Source organism: Python bivittatus, unplaced genomic scaffold (assembly GCF_059951505.1).
Source record: "Python bivittatus isolate LINGU-HERP-01145 unplaced genomic scaffold, Pbiv_v1 ctg000080_np1212, whole genome shotgun sequence".
Taxonomy (NCBI): Eukaryota; Metazoa; Chordata; class Lepidosauria; order Squamata; family Pythonidae; genus Python; species Python bivittatus.
In genome coordinates, this window is record NW_028277035.1 from 78,605,519 (window position 1) to 78,626,578 (window position 21,060).

Sequence of the window (21,060 nt, forward strand, 5' to 3'; positions counted from 1 at the left end):
CTGTTAGCACTCAGAAAAATTTGCATAAGGAGAAAACCCCATATTAACGTACACGTTACTCTATGAGGAATATTCAACTTATTCTTTGGACTGTATATATATGGATTGCATTCTAAAGCTTATATTAAAATCAGGCAATTATGTCCTAATGCAACACACTCAGGAGCATCAGTAACGCTCTAGTACTGACAGAACCATTACTATACAGGTTGCACAACTCTTGTGAAGCCAATTATAAACTACAGCTGGCAACCTCCTTGGGAAAAAAAACAACAACTGATACCCTGCTTGAACAGCATGTATACATTAGATGGCAAAGTTTCTTCACGTGAGGGCGGTAAATATCATTTGCCAGTACATCGTCACCTCAGCAAGCACTAAGATTCAGGGCTACAGGAGGTTTAAACCCTCTGTAGGGAGGCCATGTATTTACTTTCTTTGAAATTACTTTGAAATGCTTTGTTTTGCTGTTATAGATTTGAGTCTGACTCAGAGATTCTGATTATGCATTCTATGCAAATGCATCTATTCTTCACTCACTTCAGCTGTGATGGGGAGTACACAGTGAGTATCCTAGGAGTAATTAAACATTACAAAGCATGAAAAGAAATTTTCAATAAAAAGAAAGCTTGCAGGAAAGTATTTATAAGGGGGTTTAATTTGAACAAGGACCCTCAGTACCCAGAATAAATTTTGAATATTACAAAAGTACATGAAGCAGTAATAATAATGAGAATATCAGCAAATGTGTGGGGAATACATTTCCCCACTTTGGGGTAAGAAGACAAATACAAAAGCTGAAGGGCAGATCTTGCAGATTTTAAGCCAAGTGAGATTCCAACTATTATTGTTGTTCCTTATGGCAAAAATGTTTCATAAAATTCAGCTTCTAAATTAATTTCATAGCAAAAACCTTCATAATAAAATCCATAGTGGCATTAAAATGATATTTCATTTGTAATAACAATGTTCATAATTTGTATAGTTACATAAAATTGTTCTGGAAAAGACTCAGTGGAATGTACATTTTGCAGACAAGATTATAAAAAAATATAGTAGAGTTTGTTTCAGCCATACTATAATAAGAAGGCAAATTCTGTTAACCAGCTGCACTAGAACTATGGGCTATTCCTCACTTGTATCTATTGGTGGTATGAGATTAACCTTGTGTGGCAAAGGGAAAACACCAGCCTTCTCAAAAGAGAGCCACAGCTCCTGATTTAAGTGCCTGCAGGCTGCTCTGCCGAAAGGGCAGGTATGGGGGTTGGGGAAAAAGATGGAGGAACATGGCAGATGCCAGAGAACGATGACAAAGAGAAGCCTGCAGAAGAAGTGCTTATCAAGGCCTGTAGAAACAGACTGTCCCACTTGTCTATGCTGCCTGGTTGGGACCCAGCTCATTTGTCAGGCACCAGATAGAACTGGTTCCTCTATTGGAATTCCTTACAAGAGGAAAGGAAGGGGCCAGAGTTTTCACAAGTAGGGAATTGTCTGTTTGCTGAGGCTGGGAGGCCCATTGAGTCTGCTGGTGTAAAGGAGGATAACGAACTTCAAACTACTGCTGCCTATTCCATTTTTCTCCCTTGCTTTGAATACTTTTATGTTTGAGAATTTTCTTTTGTATGCTTGGACTGCTGACACTCCAGAGACTGTTTTGTTTTCAACCCGACATTGAATGCTTGAGGGTCTGGGAAGAATAAACTGCAGCAGGTTTTCTACATCTTTGGAGTTTGTTTGCTGTTACTCGTGAGTCAGCTCCCCACCTCTCTGTCCACAAGAGACTTTGCCACACCTTGATAACCACTTTTTTCTGCCATGTCCTCATGATGTTGACTTGGTCTCTGCCCCAGACCATACCTTTCTTACTTAAGACTTAGGGCCACCTGTGCTGTACGGCACATTGGGCAACAATTTTTCTCCAATAATTTTGATCTGCTAATCTTGTTGAATGGCACTTGTTGCTGCAGTAGCAAAGGGGGGGAAATATTTTTTACAGGAGTGGGTTGCTAGCCCAGTACCCAACCTTCCTCTTTTCTCATCTGGGTATAGGACAGGCAGTGATGAAGACCATACCTAAAGCAGCTTAATGTCATCCTTTAAAGATTCTAGCTTTAATGGAATGGGCAAAAATATTAAATTTACATTGAACAACATAGAGAAAATTGGTACAAGACATTTTATCACTGATATATCACTTTAGTCTTAATTGTTAATTCTTGAAAATTGCTGGAATTGTAATGAGCCATCAGATCATTTTTTCATATTTGGTGGCAGTGCTGAAAATTTCAACACATCTGGAAAGGAATTTCTACTAGAATGAAACAAAATTTAAAGGCTGAATTCCCATTTCAACCTGAAATAGTCTTATTAAACTTTATTAAACCATATATTCCCCCTAGGTATACTGAATTAGCTTTGTATATATTAATGTCAGGTTCAGCCCAAGAATCACACGAGACAGTCTGGAAATCAGCTCAGCTTCTTTATTAGCTTGCACCTAATAGACAGAATCTTGCCAGACTAACTCTAATTTCCCAATGAGACCAACTATAACCCTGAATCCCCTAGGGAGGGGCCAGTCTCTTCCTCCTTGCTTTCACACAGTCCAGCTGGGGGCTTGAAGCTTGAAGCTCCCTTCCAGAATCCTCCCCGCTCACGCCTTCCATCACAATTAACTGCCACAAGGGCATTATATGCTTCTTACTAGAAAGGTTTTCCGATTCCCTCTCTGGAAGAACAGTTAACCAAATGCCCAAAATAACTTTGTATTTTAAAAGTAAATCTGACAAAGAATTGAATTCAAATTGGAAACCATTTCTGGACTATAACTCAATAGATGGATTTGTACCTCATTGAAAATTCGAGTTTTTCTATGTATATGGTCAATATTTCAATTGTATGGGATATTTAAAGTAGAACAGATTCTCAGTTTTGATTGAATCTATTGTAGTTTATAATTGTATCTGGTGATTTATACTTGATCAATTCTGTTCTTGATAATTATCCTTGCTTAAACTTAATTGTGATTTTTAGTAATTTACAATGATTTAGTCAATCATTCAAAATTTATACCAGAAAACTATAACCTCTTTGACATTTTTAGATCCCTTATTCAGTTTGCTTTACTTTTATTCTCTTAACTGTTTCTATTTGCATTTGAATATATATATATATTCAAATTTTAATAAAATAAATAGGAAAAAAATTAAGATCGTAGCTTTCAAGAGTTTTCCTTCTTCTTCCAACTCAATTTTTGCTGTGGGTTCGATCTGGCATGCTTCACCAACTGTTTGGCAGCTGATGCAGGCAGTGACCAGGGCCTGCCCAGTTTTTATTGGCCACTGCCCTCCATGGCTATTTTGGCTTACACCCCAGGAGGGATCACACTCATCTGCCTGCATCATGCCATCTGGTATATTCCATAACATGTAGCACTTCTTACATGAGTATCTTATAAAAACCAGTATTTACAAGAGCACTGTACCTAGTTTCATAAATAGAACTGACAGGTAGTAGGCATGAAGGAGAGGTTATCAGGAGCAATGGGAAAACTCCTCCTTGCTTCAACCCCCATCCCAAGTACATGGCACTTGTTAATTGGGCAACTTGACAGGTACCTAAGCACACCATTTTAAGCATCTGCCTACACTCATCTAATCCTGCCGCACCCCACATTAGGAACAGCGATTGGTAGTTTTATCCCCACTGGCAGATGATGCTTGGCAGGAAGCAGTAGATGCTAGGAGAATCAACTAAACCCTCTCCTTAACGTGGCTGACAACAAATAAGTAAGAACAGGACCATTCACTAGCTTTGTTGTAGCAGCAGCAGCAGCAGTGGGGGCAGCACAATTTATGCCACCATATTTTTCTGTCAGTTCAAGGACTGATGGTTAGCACTTCAACTTCATTCTGGGAAACAGCTACAGTATCTTGTGCAAAAGATCTTAATTCAGGCTTACTAGGATAAAGCATCACCTAGAACATTTACCTTAGCAGTTATCTACATTTGTGCTGTTTTAATTAGAGATAGCAAGTCCTTTACAACAAATACATCATGATGATGATGATGATGATGATGATGATGATGATACCACCGCCACCCAGGGAGAGACTGATGATGCAAAATAGAATCATATTATACATATATGGCTGGGAATAAGACTCCTTTGGGGATGGAGAAATTGGGTTTTTCTTTTTTCTTTTTCTTTTTTTACCTGTAGTTTCCATATGCTTATTCCCTAAACTATGTCATTGATTTTTGGCAACTATGGCTGAGCCACAGAAAAAGGAGCTGGGAGGCTAGGGCTGCAGACTGTGACTTCTGCCTCACAGCAGAAGAACATTTGGTGATGAAGGGTTTTAATTTTGCCAAACGCACCAGATAAAGTCAAGAGAAGTAAAATGGAATTGCAAACTTAGTGATTAGCCATGAATAATGTTCTTTCTTAGGTAAATTCATTATATTCAGTTGTTTTAGGCTTCAATCCCTAAAATGTGTCTGTTCAAATCAATGGACTCATCAACATTGTGAAAAGACAACTGTCTCCTCGAGTTCTCTTTCCTGACTACAAGCACACCTCACTCTTTTGTTCCATGTACCAGATTACCATCAATACAGAGCAATCCAAAAGTATCCTGGAAGAAAAATATTGATTATTTTTACTTCTTTGAGATTCTTCTTATAGAAACTTTTTGCAGACATGGTATTTTTTACTGGAATGTTAAGGGCCAAATCTTGGATCTTCCAGTCTAAAAAGTGCTGTGGATATCTATTGCTGTGCATCTTTTGAAAATCTTGCATCTTCTCTTATACAATATTTTTCCACTGTTCTATTTTTTGTTATAATAGAAACAGGAGTCCAAGTTGTAAGTTCCAGTATAAACAATTATCCTGAAAATATTTATCATTAGCTAGGACAAGTATATTCTCAGCTCCTCAGTAAGAACAAGAAAGTTTAAACAGATTTAGATTTGCAGTAATGTAAAACCAGCTCTAAGTAATATTTGCCATGTACTCATATAAAATGTGACTAGTTATTTTAGAACTTGATTTCATACTATATTTTTCAGTCACTTTAAAGACCAATTTTCCATTCAGAAAATTTTGAATTAGATTTAGGCTTCAGTTGGGAGGTTTGCCCCATTCTTTAGTCCATTCTCATCACTCTTGAAAGGAACTGTTTCATTACCATCTTGCATTTTTTCTACCACTGTTAAGTTTCCTTTCTCAATTTCTGTCCTTGCATGCTCATAATCTTTCTGTTTTTCTTCCTTCTTCCTTTTCTTTTCTTCTTTTGCAAGCATTCTGTAGTTGTAGTAATTCATAATGAAGAGGAATGCTCCAGCCAAGACCATCACTGCCCCACATTTAATGAACATGTATTTGTAGTCCCCAAAGGTGTCAATAAGAGTTCCTGTGAATGGAGAAATGACATCTTAATCAATTTATTAGTGATACTTTGATGATCAAAATAGAGTGAAGCTACCATATTTCAGACAAGCTTTGAATCTAGATTTCTAAAATGTTTAGAGAAAGTTGTATCTACTTAATTTCACAATTGATGGGCTTTCCTTAAAATAAGAAGTATCTGCAAATCATAGGCTAATTTTTAATCAGTATTTTTGGCACTATTTTGCTTTTTTTTTTTTTTGCATGCATTTCATCCTCCAAATTAATGTGCAATCAATGTATTCTTTGACCATTTTCTTGTCCTTGAGACACAGTGCTTTTAATGACCACCTTGATGACAATTTATTGAAAGTATGGTATTAATTATTCTTATGTATAATCAAACGAACTACACATTTCGTAACAAAGATGAGATGCTTCCAACTTTGGGTGGATAAAAATACTGCACCAAGGAGCAACATAGCCCACATTCATGCTTTAATGCAGTAGCATTAGCAAAAACATCAAACAGAGGCTAATTGCAGCTATTCTCAATTTCTGCTAATCAGGATGACCTTAAGATCTGCAAAATATATTTCAATGAGAGTTTTAATGAGAAGAGCATTGGAAAATTCAACAGTAGAAGAGTCTTGCCACCACCTCCTTTGAGAATAAGAGAAAGTCATAAAACACACCAGGAAAAAATTACTTAGTTCATTAAAGCAAAACCCAGTAGTAGGTTATTAAATGCCAAAGAACCAATCAATTTGCCACTTATTAAATTGGGAGCAAACATACTGAACTCATATCGCAAACTATTATAAAGCACTTTCTAGCCTCATTAACAGTCTTCAGCAATTAGCCATAATCTGCTTCTTAAAACTGCATGCTGAAGAAAACATGCATGATGACCTCTCACTCAAAGGGCAGAAAGAAAGAAGTGAGCTGCTCTGAAAAAGAAGGATAATTGAATAATAAATGTTTTTTGTAAAGCCCTTGAAATCTGAGGTTCCTTTTCTCTTATCTGACAATTAGTGGTCATCTGGTATAAGTTGGAGTATCATTATCCACTGAACATCTGTATTTTAATTATTCTATCATTTACACCACATGCATTTAAGTTGCAGATTTTTTTCCAAAGCCATTTTAGTCCCACTACAGTCAACAGGGTTAAGTGAAATTAAATCCTGTGGAGCCATTTTTCTGATTTGTGGATCCCAACCACAATGCTTAACAGCAAACCAGGGTAGCAATAATTTAATACAGACTGCAGTAGTTCTGAACCTGCAGAACTGATCCTTCAATTCCTTGATTCAACAATACTTTTATTCTTGAATAGAAACAACACATTCAGAAATATCCTGTATCTAATAACTTTGTAAGCATTTAAAATCTAGCTAAATCATCCTGAAATAAACTAAAAGGAGCTGGGCACGTAAAAGCTGTTACGCAGTGGATTCTCTCTTGCTTGTGGTTTTCAGATAGAGATGGCTGTCAGAGATAGTTTAGTAGATTCCTGCAATAACCAGGGAATTGGATTAGTTGATCTGTAACTCAAACATTCTATGCTTCTAAGGTGATGGTCTTACCAGTAGTGGTCCCCAAGAATTTATTAAGAAAATCAAGCATTTGCATTTGATCTGGCTGTATCCATTTCATCTTACCTTAGCTCTATCCTCTGATAAAGATTTCAAATGTTTTATGAAATTGCTAAACATAACTATGATAAATATATTTCTTCAGCATGTAAATAGTATTCCAGTAAGTATTCTCATAAACGAAGTGAATGATTGCTAGATGGTCATGAAGAATTGGAACTATCTATATATTTTAACATCATCCAGTGGTCATCTGGATGTTTGCAGTTCAGATATGAAAGCACTGTTTCCAGGGTACTGTGGGAATTTATTGATTAGGTCTCACCTTTTCTCCAAGAACTCAGGGTGACTTACATGAGAATCATTTTATCCCCGCAGTAGCAACCTTGTGAGGCTTTATGAGCTCAGGAAGAATGGCTGGCTGAAGTCACTAAACATGTTTCCATGATGGTGAACCTGGGTCTGCTCAGTCCTAATCCAACACTTTAACTATCACAAAGACTGGCTTACATACCACAAGTATCCCTGACTGGTGTTGGTTTTATCTTATGGCTGTTGTTTGTCTTATCTTCACACTGCTGTTTATTTGTATATTTTATGTTGTGAACAATTAACTACTACTGAGCAGTACAGAAATATAATGCACAGAGAACCTATTTCTAGATTTACTAAAAGAAATTACATGAATATAATCTATTATGCTAATCTTTATCCAAAGTCTAATCTAACTATTAGCTTATTGGCAAAGGAATTTGAGGTTTTGCAAGGTGTAGAACATTCATTTAGTAAGGTTCATCTAAACTGATTTTTAAAGCAGCCTTCAGCTGGTTTTGACAGTTCAGTTCTGCAACATCCATTTTAATGTATGGAAAATTCCAAGGGACTGGATTTTTTTGTTGAGCGATAGTTTTATTCCTTGAGGCATACTTCTGATAAACCTAGTTTAAATGAAATTTGAAAACTTCAAAGAATGTGGAATTGATCAGAGCAAAGCAGAATCAGGAAAATCAGATTTTAAAAGTAGGAGGAAAAGCCTTAACATCTAATGCTTCCTCCTTGAAATCAAAAGTAATGATTTTTATTATTGAGCAGACTAATAGAAAGAAGAATATAAATGTTCTTACCCCCAATAGGTGGCCCAAGTAATATGGTACAACATTCCACTATGGTGACTAGTCCAACAGCACTTGTGAAACGGCTGGCACCAACAAGATCCATGAGAGTTTCAAAGAGCATTGCACATACCATACCAAAAGCCAGTCCAAAAAAGATAGAATAAATGACTAAGCCCAAGTAGCTTGTTGCCAATGGGCACAGCAGATGGCAAACGCCATTAAAAGCAATGGAGAAGCTGAAAAAATACTGAATTCTTGGCCTCACCCATTTGCTATTCGCAATGAGCCCAGTCGTTGGTCTGGCTATCATATCAACTATTGCTAGAATTGAAAGGAGGAAAGCTGCTGAATATTCATCGATCCCACGGTGCTTTGCATAAGGAGCCAAAAAGACAATCGGTGCAAAAAAACCTAAAAACATTATCACATTTCCTATCAGATAGATCAGGAAGCCTCTGTGCTTAAAAAGGGATAAATCAAGGTACTTGTTGAAGTTTTCACAATGATCTCTGTCTTCCTTTGTTTCCATATCCTGGTCCCCCATTTCAGCAATGCCTCCTTCAGGGTTTTCTTGAGCCTCTTTTGGTTGTTTATTTATTTGTCTGTCAGGGGTTGGTCCAATAGGCCTGAAGAGGGCTCCAGCTACACAGCAGTTCATCAGAATTGCTCCAAGAATAAAAAAGCTCCCTCTCCATCCAAAAGTGTCAAAAAGAAACTGATTCAAGGGTGCAAGGGTGCAAAGCATGACAGGACTTCCTGCCATGGCAAGTCCATTCGCAATGGGACGTCTTTTCAGGAAATACTTTCCAACAATGATCACTGAAGGCTGGAGGTTCAGGGCAAGGCCAAGTCCTGTAGTGAGAGAGTAAGAAAGAGGAAAGATACCTCATCAGACAAAAAAAATGTTCTGTTATCATAGAGAGTAACCAGTTCAATCTGTTCCAAACAATTCTGTGCCAGGAGCGTATTACTAAATCTACTTGTGCATAGTGTGAAGATCTGCCCTAACTCAAGATTCCTCAACTTAATGGTCTACGTGTGTTGAGATTATGCATCCCAAAATTCCAGCCAGCATCACCAGGCCTAGGAAGGTTGACATATTTATAGGTCAAATATTTCTAAAAATCAGCTGCATGAAAACGGATATGCAGATTTGTTTTTAATAAACTTTTCAGAAGTAATAAGTTTGCTAACAAAATCTATAACAACATTCTATACATAGGCTGGATTCCAAACAAGCCTACTTGAAGAATAAACTGCTATGAAAAGCCATTATTTTGCAGTCATGACAGGAGCCAAAAATACCATATAAGCGGACAAACATTTTATAGGAGAAGGTTCATGATTGTACTTTGAAAACAAAGCAAATCATATCTATTTTCTAGGTCTATTATAAACCATGACCAGCATGTGAAATAAAGAGGTCTGGCAGCTACTCTTGCTCTTTACACCACATTTCTGAACTTGTTCTGAAAAAATATTGTCATGGAAGTTTTTGAGGACACAGTAGTCAGGAAATTAGACAACTTTTCTTAAATTAGAATAGTCAGTTCTTGATTCCACTTGATACCACCAAGTACTAAGTGCTTACTTTTTATTTTATATTTATACTGCTTCTTCTCTGGGACGAGCCCAAAGTAACATACTAATAAGGACAAGAACGTGATGAAGAGGATGGTGAAAACCATCCAAGATATGCTACTGGAGAAAGGTTTTCTCTGCCATCTGCAGCTCACTGAACCTGTTCACCAAAATATATGCCAAAGTGTCCAATCCATCAGAGTAGATCTTGAAGGAAGGTGGGGGCTCAGGAGAATTATGTATGTTTTTTTGTTCAGATTCTCATTTGACTCTTGACAATTTGTCTTGCGCTTTTGACAAAATGGCTAAATAGACTTTGTGATCGTAAGAGCTGACTGGGCCTTATGTTACCAGGGCAATCTGCAGATATACAACACCATAGTCAGAATATGGCAGTTTTCTAGGCAGTAGGTAAATGAAAACCATTTGGTATCTATGGGGTCTTCTCTTGGGACATATCTTCTATGGAAAAGAAAAAAAAAATACCTGTGATGAATCCAGCACAAATGTATAGTTGAAAAATGCTGGTGCAGAATGCCGCCGAAACCATTCCTATGCCACATAGTAGCCCTCCAAATATGACCACCGGTCGGCTACCAAAACGATTCACCAAAATACTGCTAATGGGACCTAAAGGAATGGGGGAGGGAGGGAATGAATCATGGTCATAAATATCTCTAAATGTCACATACCTTAAAAATTGATAGGTTAGAATACTATTCAAGTATCAATATAAAGAATAATTAAGGTATAGGATTGCATTCCAGCTAAGTAGGAAAAGAAAGATGCTTGTACAAAGACTGTCAAGACTGTCATTCTTGCAAACATTTGTTTATGTAGCTGGCTAACTCAACTACTAGCCATAGCATTTGAAAAGTGAAGATAACATTTGACATAGGGGAAACAAGAGGGAGGAGGGAAGGGGAAGCAGAGGTAAACAGGAAAACACAGCTGGCTTAGCAGTAAGTATCATTATCATATGGGGCATAATTGCATGCAGGGACACAGTAAGGTCAGAGCAGATTGTAGCACCTGATGGTGACTGATATCGAGAGAGAGAGAGAGAGAGAGAGAGAAGGAGGAAGAAGTTGAGCAGGAGTTGAATTCCTAGTATATGGATGGGAGACTACTAGGGAATAGAGTGAAAAAAATATCCAAGAAGGCAAGGGCAAGCCATTTCTGCATTTCTGACAAAAAAATTAATCAGACAGGTATCAAACTTGTTTTGAGAAAATCTGTTTTCCTTAAATGCAGAAAGAGCATAATCACACAGTATTTTTCATAGGTTCATGACACTCAATCCTTCTATTTCAAATACAGTCAGAGCTGGTCTTTCCATTTGTGTGCCAGAAGATGAACAAGGTGCATTGCTCAAGACGTGAATGCAGTCTTGATTTTTCCATTAGGGCTCTGTACCTGGGCTACAAAAATCCATAGGATTATAAATGGCAATAGGCCATCTCTTTGCAGTCAACTAGTGGTTGTCTGGATTTTTACAAGCCAGATCTGATAGGCTTAGCAGAGTATTGCCCAGAAGTTAATGCAAAATATAAGATAACATCAGAACTCTCATAATTCACTATAGAAACACAAATATATTTTATCACAAAGATAATACAATGTTCACTACTAGATTGTTAGATGTATTAACCTACCAAAAAACATGAGCATTCAACTCTAACAGATCTTTTATGACATACATTTTTATGTACTAGAGATGCACAAAATGGCTATATATATAGTACTGTGCAAAAGTTTTAGGCAGGTGTGAAAAAATGCTGTAAAGTAAGAATGCTTTCAAAAATATATATTGTAATTGTTTATGTTTATCAATTTACAAAATGCAAAGTGAGTGAACAGAAGAAAAATCCAAATCAAATCAATATTTGGTGTGACCACTCTTTGCCTTCAGAACAGCATCAATTGTTACACTTGCACACTTTCAATTATACCAAGCAGGTGCTAATGATCATCAATTTCATATGTAGGTTGAAACACAGTCATTAACTGAAACAGAAACAGCTGTGTAGGAGGCTTAAAACTGGGTGAGGAAATATTTGGCTGTAGCAGGACGCAGTTTGTTCGCTGAAGGGCTTGTGAGTGGTACAATAATGAGTGCCTGCAGGCAAGAGTGAAGCATGGTGGAGGTTCCTTGCAAGTTTGGGGCTGCATTTCTGCAAACAGAGTTGGAGATTTGGTCAGGATCAATGGTGTCCTCAATGCTGAGAAATACAGGCAGATACTTATCCATCATGCCATACCATCAGGGAGGCGTATGATTGGCCCCAAATTTATTCTGCAGCAGGACGACGACCTCAAACATACAGCCAATGTCATTAAGAACTATCTTCAGCGTAAAGAAGAACAAGGAGTCCTGGAAGTGTTGGCTTGGCCCCCACAGAGCCCTGATCTCAACATCATTGAGTGAGTCTGGGATTACATGAAGAGACAGAAGGATTTGAGGCAGCCTACATCCAGAGGAGATCTGTGGTTAATTCTCCAAGATGTTTGGAACAACCTACCTGCCGAGTTCCTTCAAAAACTGTGTGCAAGTGTACCTAGAAGAATTGATACTGTTTTGAAGGCAAAGGGTGGTCACACCAAATATTGATTTGAATTGAATTTTTCTTCTGTTTGCTCACTTTGCATTTTGTAAATTGATAAACATAAACAAGTACAATATATATTTTTGAAAGCATTCTTACTTCACAGCATTTTTTCACACCTGCCTAAAACTTTTGCACAGTATTGTATATATACATACATATATACACACACATACATATATGTGTGTGTGTGTATATATATAAAATATTACAGAAGAAAAATATTAAAAGTGGGGGCAAAGCACATAAAACACAAGACACACTCTAGATTTATTTCCAAAGTTCAAATATGGTTTGGAAATATGCAGTGATAATCTATAATAGCAAAACTGGCAAATGCTAAGAAGATATTATGAGCATTTAATCACTATTGTGAATACTCGCTTCACTTACCTTCAGTGCACAATATTTTTATACAAAAATAGCACAGACAGAACCATCTGAATGTCCTGGCTTTCTGTTCTGCTACCCATAGCAAGACAATGCCCTGTTAATTGTTTTTGGGGATATATCCTCACGATGCAGCCTTTCTCTCTTTCTCAGACCACCACAGAGGCAGCTTAGATTTGTCTGTGGCTGTTCCTCTTTTCCAGTAATGCTTTTCCTGTTCTCCTAACACAGGTTTTGTCATATGAATGGCCTACAAATGCATCACAGGCAAAATTGAGATGACAGGCCAGAGTTTAGGATTTCCTAATCCTCCTTTGGCTTCAGTCAGGATTCAGTCATGGGCTTCTTACCTAGACAATGCGGGTTCCTTACCTACACAAATCTAGCATACTTCTGGAAGAGCATTAGACCTGTTTAGCTACCTATGTTAAGAAGAAAAAAAAAGTACTAGTGCTCTTGTCATGAAAGATCAATTTAAACCATGAAAAAGAGCTGGCTTCTGTGAGCTGTATTTTGCTGTTTTGTCCCAAATGAGGTATTACAGATTTTCCACTGCTTCTGCTGACAAAGCATTTTCCACGGCTATGCTTCCTACGTACTTTGAGAGAGAACACAATTTTGTCTGCTCCAACACCACTGGTGTACTCCATCAGACCAGGTGCTGAAGTATGAAGAACCAGGTTAGGGACAGATCATCATGGAGAGAATTATCTATGTGGTGGCTAAGAGTCAACACTGACTTGATGGCATATGATCATCAGAGCAGCAAAAATCAGAACAGCCCACTTTTCATCCAGCCCAAGGACTGGAGGAATGAACATTCATGCAGCCATGAGGAAGAGCCCTTTATTTAGATTTTTATTTCTAAAATATAACTCTGCCTACCAACTGAAAGGATGCATTTCATATATCTAATGATGATTTCAGGCTTAAGTGGATGAAAGGCACCATACAATTCTTTTATTTTTAATTGCTACTTTAAGGGGAAAAAAAAAAGAATTAGACTCCTTACACTTATAGCTCTGCATAAGAGAACTGATACCTTCTGACTAAATTTTGGATTGTCCTTCATTGTATAATCTCTGCTAAGTGTCCCCTTTCTTTTTATGAAATGCTTTAAAAGGTGTTTAAATGTCTGCTTCTTAATTAAGAAAGCAAGGTGAGAATGAAAGCAGAAGAAACAGCTGGCAAGGATCTTCTGGCATACTCATAAAGCTGCCATTTACTTGTCTTGACCTTGCTGAGGAAGTAGAAGTTGTGTTGATAGATTCCCCTGAAACATTTCAGAGCTGAGGAAGTAGCCTCAGAGGTCTAGTCAACAGCTGCTGAAAGTTTTATCAATATGGCCTGCAGCTTTTAAAAAATGGGGGGAAAGCCACTGGAGAACAATCATTACTAGTTGCTATGTGGAGTCAAACAAACTGTTGCCTGGCTCCTCCTAACAGGGAGTTTGGAAGACTCTTTATTGACCCTTCTATCTATTAAGGACAGCTGTCTGCCTGACTTCATGAACCGAATGCAAGATTTTAAGAACAAATATTTTGGTGATCAAATTAAACCAATTATTTTCTTTTAGTCTCCAACCCAAGTCAGAAAAACAATTATTTATACAACTTTGGCAATCTTTCAAATGCTATGCATTATTCTGTAGATATTCTATGCATCATCTCTCTGCAGACAAAAGAGCTAGAAAAACCACAGAAAATAAAAACTGGTTTGTGATTTTTATGCTGCAATTAAATCATGAACCAGAAATTACCAAGATGAGATATAGTTCAGTGATAGTTTTCAGTTTTCATATGAAGTCTATGTATATAAAACACTGACTCATATACACACCAACCACATTTTAGACTAACATATTATATGAACCCAGCCCATGTGTTTTTGAGTTGAATAAACCAAAGTTAACAATGGTGTTACAAAAACTAAAATGTTGGGAGAAATAGATGAGTAGAAAAATCAAAATTTGACCCTGGAGAATAACGTGTATGTGTAAGCAAGGTGAAGAGATAAGGATGTCAATTTTGAAATCAGACGAGGACCAGAGATAAGAATGTTATCTGCCATGTAGCAAGTCACATTTGACCCAGCAACCTAATGGTCAACAAAAGGACAGCTGAGGTGACATATGACGAACTACAGTTGGCAAAGGATGTAAAGGAAGGCTGAGCAGGTCAGAAAATCATAATACATGCACACAACTATTGCATATAGGGTGCTGTTGTCTTTCCCAGTCCCCATACATCACCTAATCAGGGTACCGTGAGGCAAGTGAATACAAATGGGGGGGGGGAGTGTAATGCTTATGCAATTGTAATTAATAAAGCTTTTGTAGGTTTACAATAACAACCAGGAACAGGGGATGGTATCACTACTATACATGTCCCTGGACCTAGAAGACCTTTGCAATTTACTGCATAACAACCAGAGCTATGTGGGGAGAGGGGGAGTGGTCTTATGACTGGTGCTTTAGCCAAGGAGGAGGTCCATTTCACCATTCCCATTGCCCCTGCATAAGAACATAAGCAGTGCCTTCCTGGATAGTCCAGCAGTCTGTTCTCATAGTGGCCAACCAACTGCACAGGGAAGCCCACTAGTCCTCCAGCAGTTGGTCTTCTGAGGCAGTCACACTACTATCAAGGCTAATAGTCATTGATCCCCAAGACTTCCATGAATTGGTCCAACCTTTTTTTGAAGGCAGCCAAGGTGGTAGCCAGCACCACATCTCATAGTAGTGAATTCCAAAGTTTAATTATGCAATGTGTAAATGTATGTAACTGTATGTATGTATATGTATGTGTGTGTGTATAGACACACATACACACTTTTGTCTGTCCTGATTCTTCCAAGATTCAATTTCATTGAGTGCCCTTTTGTTCTAGAATTTTGGGAAGGAGAAAATAGCTTCTTTATCCACTTTATCCACACCATTCATGACTTTGTATACCACAGTCACATCTCCTCTGATTCACTTCCTTTTTAGACATGTTGCAGAAAGAGATTGTTCTCACAACCCTTGAGGAATTGGATATATCTACATGGAAGGCAATCAATTGCTGCCTGGACCCCATAAGGGTGTGTGTGAGAAGGTCTACTGATAGGAAAGCCAGTTTAACCTCACCCACTTTATTTTTATTCCTTTGTCATATAACAAGCAAAAGGGGATAATACTTAGAAAAAAATCAACAGAGACTCCAAAAGCAGGTATGTTCTGCCTGAAAAAAATTGTTTGAAATTATAAATTTTGGTTCTAAAACCAAACAACATTGTTAGGGAAAGTTCTTATTTGTATTATGTTACTCTAACATGGGAGATGAAATGTTAAATGTCAGCCCTTCAAGGTTGCCTAAACCAGGAAACAGACTCCACCAGAACACTAAAGCTAAGCTAATTGAGGTCTGCTTGTGTTTTACCTTTCCTCCCTCTTATATTGCATTGAGTTAGGAAGGAGCCAGCCTGAGTCTCTTCCTAACACTATCTCCTTTCCCAGGCTGAAGGAATGCTTCTGCCCTTTTTGTTCTGTAACAGCTTCTGAGTATTTCCCTCAAGGTTATCTCTATGGGTCTCTACACTTAATGTCAATAAAGATGGTAACCCAAGCTGTGTAAGGAATTTTCCCAAACATTAATATGCTTATTACCAAACCAAGTTTCAAGTAGTAGGTGAAAGATCATAGCAGAACATTACTACTACAGAGCACTCCCCCTTTCCTGAATCCCCAGGTATCACTTGGCCAGAATGCAACAGACTAAGGGAGTAGAAGCATGCACTGGGTATAAGAATAATGCTTAAGAGATTGTAATTAATAAAACATTTGTAAATTAACAGAGACTCTCTGTGTTGTGGGCTCCCTTGAGCATTTTGATACTGCATAAGCTCCTGAAGTTCAAATCTGTAACAATGGGTAAGTGTGATGTGGAAATACAGTCAAATGCTCTTAGAATGATATTTGGTATGTCCACCAACGGATGGTTACAGTGAGTGCTGCCTTGGCTAAATGAATATAGCTCAAGACAGTATAAGGCAGCATCATATGCTGATTTTTGGCTGGGTTCATACATCATGCTAAGCTATTGCTTGTTTTAATCATGGTGTAATGAAGACACAAATGGGTGAGTTCATACATCATGCTAAACCAAAGTATACAGATGATTAATTGAAGGACAATTTTCCATTTACGGCTTCAGGTATTTCCTATGTGGGTTTTTAACCTCAAGAATTAATAGTTTTTTAAATTCATTGTTTGAAAATATTTATTATTAGCTGCCCAGATTTTGTGGTAGCTGGTGGTATACAAATCTTGCAAATAAATATACTCCTAATGCCGCTGTGCCTGAACATTTCATTTGAAAAAATATATTTATTAAAATATATTTATATTGAAAAAATATATTTCATTTGAAAAAATATATTTACAATGGGATCCCAGAACTGCAGGGTTAGCCAACAATCCATTCTCATGACAACAGAGACCACTTCCTTATGCATAAAACAATGACACTTTGTGTTTCTGAAGCGCCATTTACCAGGAATTCACATCCACAGACACAACACCATTAGTATGGGAATGGGACTGACTTTGAGAGTTTAGAATTTCCTAGAGCAGGGAAGACAGCTATTTTAGATACCAACTGCCACCTAGCACCGAGCGTCAGCAACACAAAACAAAGGGGGTTGTTAAGCCATGGGAACAGTAGGAAAAAGAAGAGCCAGGTTTTTAGAAATAATTGTAATCTCATACTGACAGTGAGCAATCAGCTGCTTCAAATGGCTTCCTTATCTAGGTTCTTATCTAGCTTTGCTGTGTTGAGTCTCTGGATAATTCTTTCCAATTTGTGCAGGGGCTTGACACTTGGGTTACGATTCCATGTGATCTACAGGGGTTGGAGGGCTCATCTCACTGTATCACTGGGGCTGTACCTTCATCTGGAAGACCTTTTCATAGAACTGTTCCTAATTTGGCATAGGGAGAACAGGAAGGACCTGTACTTCTTTAGAAATGGCACCTATAGCTTACTCCACATCATTAATTCTGATTGATTCGGCACTATAGCTTAATAAAGTGTTGTGATGCAGTGCTTCATTCATCCATTGTTAAAACAGTTTGATTTAAACATTTGTGAATGAGCAAACACCAAGGGGTAGCAATTTCTTAATTTAATGTAATTTCTTGTTTATGTACCCTTTGAATCTATGCCTGAATCTGAGAAAGAACATTATCGTCACAAAATTAGATATCCTTTGCTAACCTATTTTAAGTATTACCTAAGCAGTTCTGCAAACAACACCACTATGTCCTATCTGATAGAGGTGAATGAGAACAAAGTTCCTACAAAGATATTTGGCCTGTGGATTACTACAATGTAGCTGGAATTCTTTCTCTGTGTTCACAAATACCACAGATTCAGAAAAGAAACTTTGGTCAGTTTCTAAATCTCAGTGTGATGTTCTCCTCAGCTGATTCCACTTCTAGGAAAGATTAGGAGCCCTCTGAATCAAGAGATCCTGAGCAACCTGGACAAGTTTCTGAGAGGGGGCTGGGTATCCCATCTTAGTCTTCCCCAGGCTAGGTGTCCTCCAGACATGTGGACTTCAATTCCCAAAATTCTCAGCAATGGTCATGCTGGCTGGGAATTGTCACCCATATCTAAGAAAAACACTATCCTATCTGATGCAAAGGGAGGGTCTGAGTCTCTGCTCAATCCGTGAATGCCAAGCCCAGACAACATTTGACACGTACATGACAATCTAGAAATCTTGGAAGTAAAATGGCTACTGAAGTGTAATAGAATGCTAAATGTTAATTACTGCTGAGCTCTATGCTGGAACCAGAGTTTAGGCTAATAATCTTGAAATGGTTCCCTGGCTGTCAAACTCAGATAGACTTTTCTTCCTCGACAGTATTTTTATCTAATTTCTGCCTCTCTAGAATCATGATTTCAGCTTCACTCAAGATTCTGCTTAACTTACTGACTGAAGTCACACATCACACTAAGCTCTAATGTGAGAGTCATAATTATTTGCAACATAAATATTCGATCTCAGATTAAAAAAAAAAAATTATGGTTCCTTCCAGGTCTTGAACATGCTTGTATTCTTCAGATTAAACTAATGCATTATTTAATTTACACCATATTTATGTTTTATAAACCATTTATTTACATTCTACCAAATTATTAGAGCAAATATTGTTTGATTAGCAACTTTACCATATTGCATTCTCATCTCAGAGTCCATACAACCTATTTGCTGTATTTGTGTATAATTGAATTTGTCTTTTGCCAGATCAGACTTAATGTGCTTCCAGCTTATTTCTGATTTCTATCAAAAGGTTTTCCAGAGATGCATTCTGGTTAAGTATTTACTAATTATTTTATGCAAGGCTTGGTTCTAACATATGACTCTCCCTCTCTCCAACCCATGAGACCATCATGTGAAGCTTCTTTGTGGACAGGTCTGTACACAGATAGACTACTGCAATCATTTCGGTGAGCAGAATGCTATGCTTTCCAGCCTCTGCAAAGAACAAAATTCCAATAGAAGAGAATATCTGTATCTCAGGGTTGAACTGCGGAGTCCTTGGTGCTCTCTGAGCTTGGTTATTTCCTTGCAGACATTTCATTACCCGAGTAGGTAACATCATCAGTGCTAGTGAGTGTGGGGTTTGCTCCTAGCAAACAACCAAGCTCAGACAGCACCAAGGACTCCAAAGAAGGAAATTACTGCTACATGTAGTTGCATCAGTTTACTGTTCACCATATCCCAAGTGTTTTCCATGCAGTCCTTTCCAAATATCAGATTAGACAGAGAAACCAAAGTGGGAATAATGCTGTTAGAAATATCTGCTTGGCAATATCCATGCACTGTCTGATTCATTGACAATTATTTCCCTGTTAGCCAGAAGGAGAAAATAACTTAGAATTGTGACCAAGTCAAAAAAGCTGACGACAAATTAGTTCATGGTAATTAGACCCAAAAAAGAATGTTTTTTGATAGAACTCAGATTTAATGTATTGATATACAATGCTACTCCTAATTCTAGGAGTATTATATTAATTACCTTTTACCTTGAGATCAGTTGTAAACTTCATCATTTTCTGAATCAGGCCAACTTTTATTACTGTATCAGTATGAATTATTAGAAAGTAACTGCCTGTTATTTCTTTTAAAACAATTGTACAGTAGCTATTCTAATTGCATATAAATATTGATAGTATGTTGAAGCTCCTTCCCCATTTTTCTCTACATAAGATTCAAGCAAACTCATACAAGGATTCTGCTTCCAAGAGTAGGCAGCCAAGAATATGTCATTATCTAGTTTTCAAAGGTACACTGCCTTTGAACAAGGGGTTTCCATTTACCTAACAATCATTAAGAAGGCTATCCTCCCTAAACTTGTCTATTCCCAATAAAACAAGTTATAGAAAGCATGCAGAATGTAATCCATAGCTGCACGATACTTTTTTTTTTTTTTTTGGATTAACCAAAATGACGCAAAAGACAGTGAATCCTTTCAAGTTCTCTGCGACTTTGCAATCCTTAGTGAAAGAAGTTTTCCTATCTTTTTTTTTTAAGAATTCAAAACAAAAATATTTTCCCACAGGAAGGATTCTTATAATTAATTCCAAAATCTGATTTCAAATTTATCTGAACCTTAGTCCATTTGTAACTTTCTAAAATCAAAATTTTAATCACTCTTTTGCTGTTTATTCCAGATTTTTTTTTTAAATCCTTAAACTTGTAATTAAAACTTATTTCACTAAGGATCGCCATTTCTTCCCTAGAAGTTGACCACAAAAGAAGTTTTAACAACAAGTTTAAAAACCTTTTTTGAATTTATCTTCATTTATCTTCAACTTAAGTCACTTAATAGTTATTAATAAGGTATTATAATATTTAGATGAATAGGTAGAGCAGAAGTAATACACACAATACTATCACTGACAAGTTAATAGATACAGTACTGTCATCTCTTCATCACAGACATGGTATAGCTAATAACTGTGGCAGGATGTTTTGTCATCCAAAAATGTGAAAGGGGATGTTTCCTTAGGGACTTGCTTAGGAATTAACAACTGATTTTAAGATGCTAATTTCTATGAATCTATGATTTCAATGATCATACGCTCGTTACTTATCTACTTATCTGTTCTGAGTTGCAACAGCTTCTCTGTGATCTCAGGCTTTATTTATGTCCCAGTTAGAATAGGCTTTCTGTACCTGCCACTGTAATTTATAGTAAAAGCTGAGTAATAAAACTTATCTATACAGTTTTGAATATACTGAAAATATTCAAGGTCAGTTGTCAAATATAACCTTCCTAGGTGTAGTGCAATGACCTACAGGTCAGAGATTGGCCAGCTGAGAAACTGCTGG

At 37.3% G+C, this 21,060-nt stretch overlaps 1 protein-coding gene across 2 annotated transcripts in view; it reads right to left on the reverse strand.

Moving 5' to 3' along the window:
- Window positions 1-655: 655 nt before the first annotated feature.
- Window positions 656-21,060, reverse strand: part of LOC103050716 (monocarboxylate transporter 2-like) — a 33,527-nt gene continuing 13,122 nt past the window's right edge. For both annotated transcript variants that reach the window (XM_007430890.3, XM_025168363.2), the window contains exons 3-5: window positions 10,172-10,315; window positions 8,114-8,956; window positions 656-5,416 (exon numbers count right to left, since the gene is read on the reverse strand). In XM_007430890.3, the coding sequence (XP_007430952.1) occupies window positions 5,118-5,416; window positions 8,114-8,956; window positions 10,172-10,315 (1,286 nt within the window). In that variant the 3' untranslated portion in view covers window positions 656-5,117. The remainder of the gene's footprint in view (window positions 5,417-8,113; window positions 8,957-10,171; window positions 10,316-21,060) is intronic.